At 37.0% G+C, this 4,169-nt stretch overlaps 1 protein-coding gene across 1 annotated transcript; it reads right to left on the reverse strand.

Annotated features, from left to right (window-relative positions):
• Positions 1–1,566: 1,566 nt before the first annotated feature.
• Positions 1,567–2,172, reverse strand: LOC121878274. Its single transcript, XM_042384369.1, has one exon. The coding sequence runs from the start codon at positions 2,170–2,172 to the stop codon at positions 1,567–1,569; it is 606 nt and encodes a 201-aa protein (XP_042240303.1).
• Positions 2,173–4,169: the final 1,997 nt, after the last annotated feature.

Below are 4,169 nucleotides of genomic sequence, written 5' to 3' on the forward strand. Positions count from 1 at the left end.
GACTTGTTTCATTCCACGAGCCAAGGAGTATTGTCTGCAACAAAGGATTCCATTCAAGATTTCACTGATTTTGGATAATGCTCCGGGACACCCACCACACCGGGACGACATGCACCCTGATCTTAAGGTAGTGTACATTCCACCTAACACTACCTCTGTCATCCAACCCATGGATCAAGGTGCTATTGCTGCCTTTAAAGCGTATTATTTACGCACGACCTTTGCTCAGGCTGCTGCTGCTACTGAAGGTGAGAAAATGCTTAGACAGTTTTGGAAGGAGTACAACATTTTGTCATGTATAAAGAACATTAGTACAGCATGGGATCAGGTTTCAAAACATTGCATGAATGGAATATGGAAGAAAATCCTTTAAAGATATGTGCACACTTTCAGAGGATTTAATGAAAATGAAGTTATTTTGGATATTAGTAACAAGATAGTGGAGTTAGGTAAACAGTTGGAGTTAGAAATTGATACTGAAGATGTTGGACAGTTGGTTGAAAGTGTAGCAGAAGAGATCAGTAACGAGGATCTTATTGAACTAGATGCACAGAAAATTGCAGAGGAAGAAGAGAGACAAAATGTAGAAGAAGAGCCAGCACCCCCAAAAAGTTTTCAGTGAAACATATGGCAGAGGCATTTGCTACAATTAATAAAGGAATGAAAATGTTTGATGACATGGATCGAAATTATGAGCGTTATGCCAAAGTTGACAGAATGATCCAAGATTCACTTGCTTGCTACAGAGAAATTTATAATGAAAAGAAAAAGCAAACTGTGCTGTCTAAATTGGACATCTATTTCAAGAAATCCCCCAATGCTGTCCCCTCACACCCCACCAGTGCTGCCTCTTCACTCCCTCAAGATGATCCAATACCTTTAACCAGCAAGTTACCACAGTACATAAACCTGTCTGAAGAAAGCGACATTGATGACCCACCCAGCCCTGTCTCCTCTTCTGCTTCTTCCAATTAATATAGTCTCCATGTATCCTGTAAATAGAAAATTATGGGGCCCTGTGTGCATTCAGCTGACTACATTTAAGGTAAGTGCTCAGTCACACTGTATCCATTCCTCATTATTTATTACTTTTACTGTACTGTATCCATTCCTTATTATTTTTTACGTTTAGTGTACTGTATTTCATTGTAGATTTTTAAAAAAAAATTGAAAAAAAAAAAATTTTGAATTTTTTTTTTTTTTTTTTTATCTATATCGGACTTACGACCATATCGGACTTACGACCTGGATTTGGGTCCCTAACCCCGTTGTAAGTCGGGGTCTAGGTGTATAAGCAAAGGTATTTCCTAATTTCAACAAAATTTACACAATACACCAAAGCACATACAAGTAATTCAAATATGCAAAGTACAGAAACCATACTGTATATAACTACAAGTTACACATTAAATAAAGTATTACACAATGAGAAGGGCGCAGCCTTCTTCAACTCACTTTTATCAGAAACTTGACCAATAGCACTAGATTCTTCTAAAAACATAGGAAACCATGAGATACAAGCGGTATACTTTCATCTAATGCAAAAAAAATATATATATATTAGTTTTACAGCCTCATCATTCGTGACTTAGCTTCAGCAAACTTACCAATTATTTCATCAAAATTAACTGTCTTGGCACATTCATTTTCGATAGAAATCATAGCTAGGCTGTTCAATCTTGCCTGAGTCATGCTAGAACGAAGATAATTCTTGATGAGTTTCAGTTTAGAGAAACATCTTTCACATGATGTGTATATTGTTAAAAAGAATCTCAGGCACAATGACAAGTTTGGCAAAGTTTCACAAAAGTCCCATTTGACAATAAACTTCAGGAACTGCAAGACTGTCCATTTATTTCCTTCTTCAGGTGTGATTTTGGCAGCCTCCATGTGTCTGCGAAGTCGCATAATTTCTACCATGACATCCTCATCAGAAATTTCATTAAAAATCTTGGTCATGCTTGAATTTGAAATACTCCCCTGAAGTTGTTCTTCTTTTGCAGAATGCAAGTAGCGTGGCTGAATAACTGCAAATATTGACAAGATGTTATCCATGGCCTCTGAACGAGCATCCAATTCTAGACTAAATAGATCTAAGCATTCAAACATTGATCTCCTCATTTCCTCTTGCATTGTCAGTCCAGCATCCCTAGCCATCTCTCCTGGCATCATTTTCTTACATCTTATCCTCCCATTTCTTCACATTGTGTAGTTGCATATTGAATTGCTCTCTCCACAATTTCATTCTGCTGACCTCGAAGAAACAATTTCAAACCATTGAGCTTTACAGTGCACTTTTCAAGACTTATTCCTTCTGTTTGCAAATACTTCTGTGTGAGATTCACTTCTTCCAGTACATCACACCAAAAAGAAAGATAATCCAAAAAAATAAAAATCACATACAGCTTTAAGCAAAACTTCAGCTGATCCTCTTGTGTCAACATTTTCTCTTTGATCCGTCAATGTTTCCAGGGCTATGATCAGCTTCTCAAATTGGTTCTTGAGAGGCTTTACGGCATCATGATGTGCACTCCATAAAGGATTGGTTCCAAAAGAGTATACCCCACAAAGGTTCAAGGAATGATTGGCACAAGGCACAAACAACACCTTTGGATTTATTTCTTTGGTTTTCTTCTGAACACCTCCATGAATACCAGCCATAGTTGCAGCATTATCATATCCTTGACCGCGGCAAAAGTTAATGTCCAGTCCATCACTCTCCACATTACTCAGGATATCCTTTGTGAGCTCATTTGCAGTTTTTCCAGCAATAGGAAAAGAAACCCAAGAAAGATTCCCTTACTTCAACAGAATCACCTTCAATATGAACATATCTAATCACTTTGGACATCTGATCTGTATGAGAAATATCAGGTGTACTGTCAAAAAGAATTCCAAAATACTTGGCCTTCTTGATGTCAGCCAAAAATTTTTCCTTAACATTATTTCCTAGAAGACAGGTGAATTCATTCTGAATATTTGGTGACAAATAAGAGCTCACTCTCCTTCCAGATGTCTGAGATGGAATAGCATGCTTAACCTCCAAAAGATGTTCTTTCAAAACAGGATCATAGTTTGATAGTAACTCCACCAGTTCCAGGAAATTGCCTTTGTTTATTGATAACATATCCTTCCTATGACCACGAAAAGGAAGGTTCTGGCGAGCTAGAAACATAGTCACATCCAAAAGACGATGAAGTATGTCCCTCCATTTGTTCCTCTATCTGTCCATTGCAGCTTGATTACCATGATCAACAGTTCTTTTGAGCTTTAGTCCTGCCTCATGGCACCCCTCCTCTGGCTGTCACCCGGGGCGGACCCCCCCCCCCCTTAGTATGCCATTGTTTCCAGATATACACTTGTCTTCCACATACAATATACTCCTACACTTATTTGTTATTATTTTTATCTTTATAGTACTGTCCAGTATACAGTTTTCTCATAAGACAAATTCTGTGGTTACTTACATATAACACTTTACAGTATGTAACAATCCTCTTAACACTTTACAGTACAGGTAGTTCTGCTATAACGCGATAATTGTGTTCTTGTAAAATATCGTGTTATAGAAAATCGCGTAATAGAAATAACAGGGCTTATGGAGAAAATAGGGTTAGGTGCAGATTGCTCGAAATCGAAAAAATTTAGTAGTTAGCCTAACACAAAGGATAGCACAGTCTAAATAAATGTTACATTCATATCTAATAATGAAATCATACAGTAAATTTAACACTTTACCTTGAAAAAATATGAATGTAACTTGATGGGGGAGAAGGGTGATTTTGAGGTTGATAACATCGAGCTTCTCTTCAAGTGTTATATCCTTTCTTTTACGATAATCACCGGGAATTCTATCATCAGAACGCTTTTTGGAGATATTCTTCTTTACCATATTCACAGTTAATACCACAAAATTGGAGAAATAGTAAGCAAAAATCGCGTTATAGCAAACAAGCGTTCGCGTTATACAAATATTGTTCCGAATTCATAAATCGTGTAAGAGCAAATTCGCATTATCAAAACACGCGTTATAGCAGAACTCACTGTATGTAACAATCCTCGTAACACTTTACAGTATGTAACAATCATCTTAACACTTTACAGTATGTAACAATCATCTTAACACTTTACAGTATGTAACAATCCTCGAAACACTTTACAGTATGTAA

This window comes from Homarus americanus, unplaced genomic scaffold (genome assembly GCF_018991925.1).
Source record: "Homarus americanus isolate GMGI-L3 unplaced genomic scaffold, GMGI_Hamer_2.0 scaffold26757, whole genome shotgun sequence".
NCBI classification, from domain to species: domain Eukaryota; kingdom Metazoa; phylum Arthropoda; class Malacostraca; order Decapoda; family Nephropidae; genus Homarus; species Homarus americanus.

Excerpts from the sequence above, each read along its gene's own strand:
- LOC121878274 (XM_042384369.1), bottom strand. The coding sequence starts at position 2,172 with ATGATGCCAGGAGAGATGGCTAGGGATGCTGGACTGACAATGCAAGAG.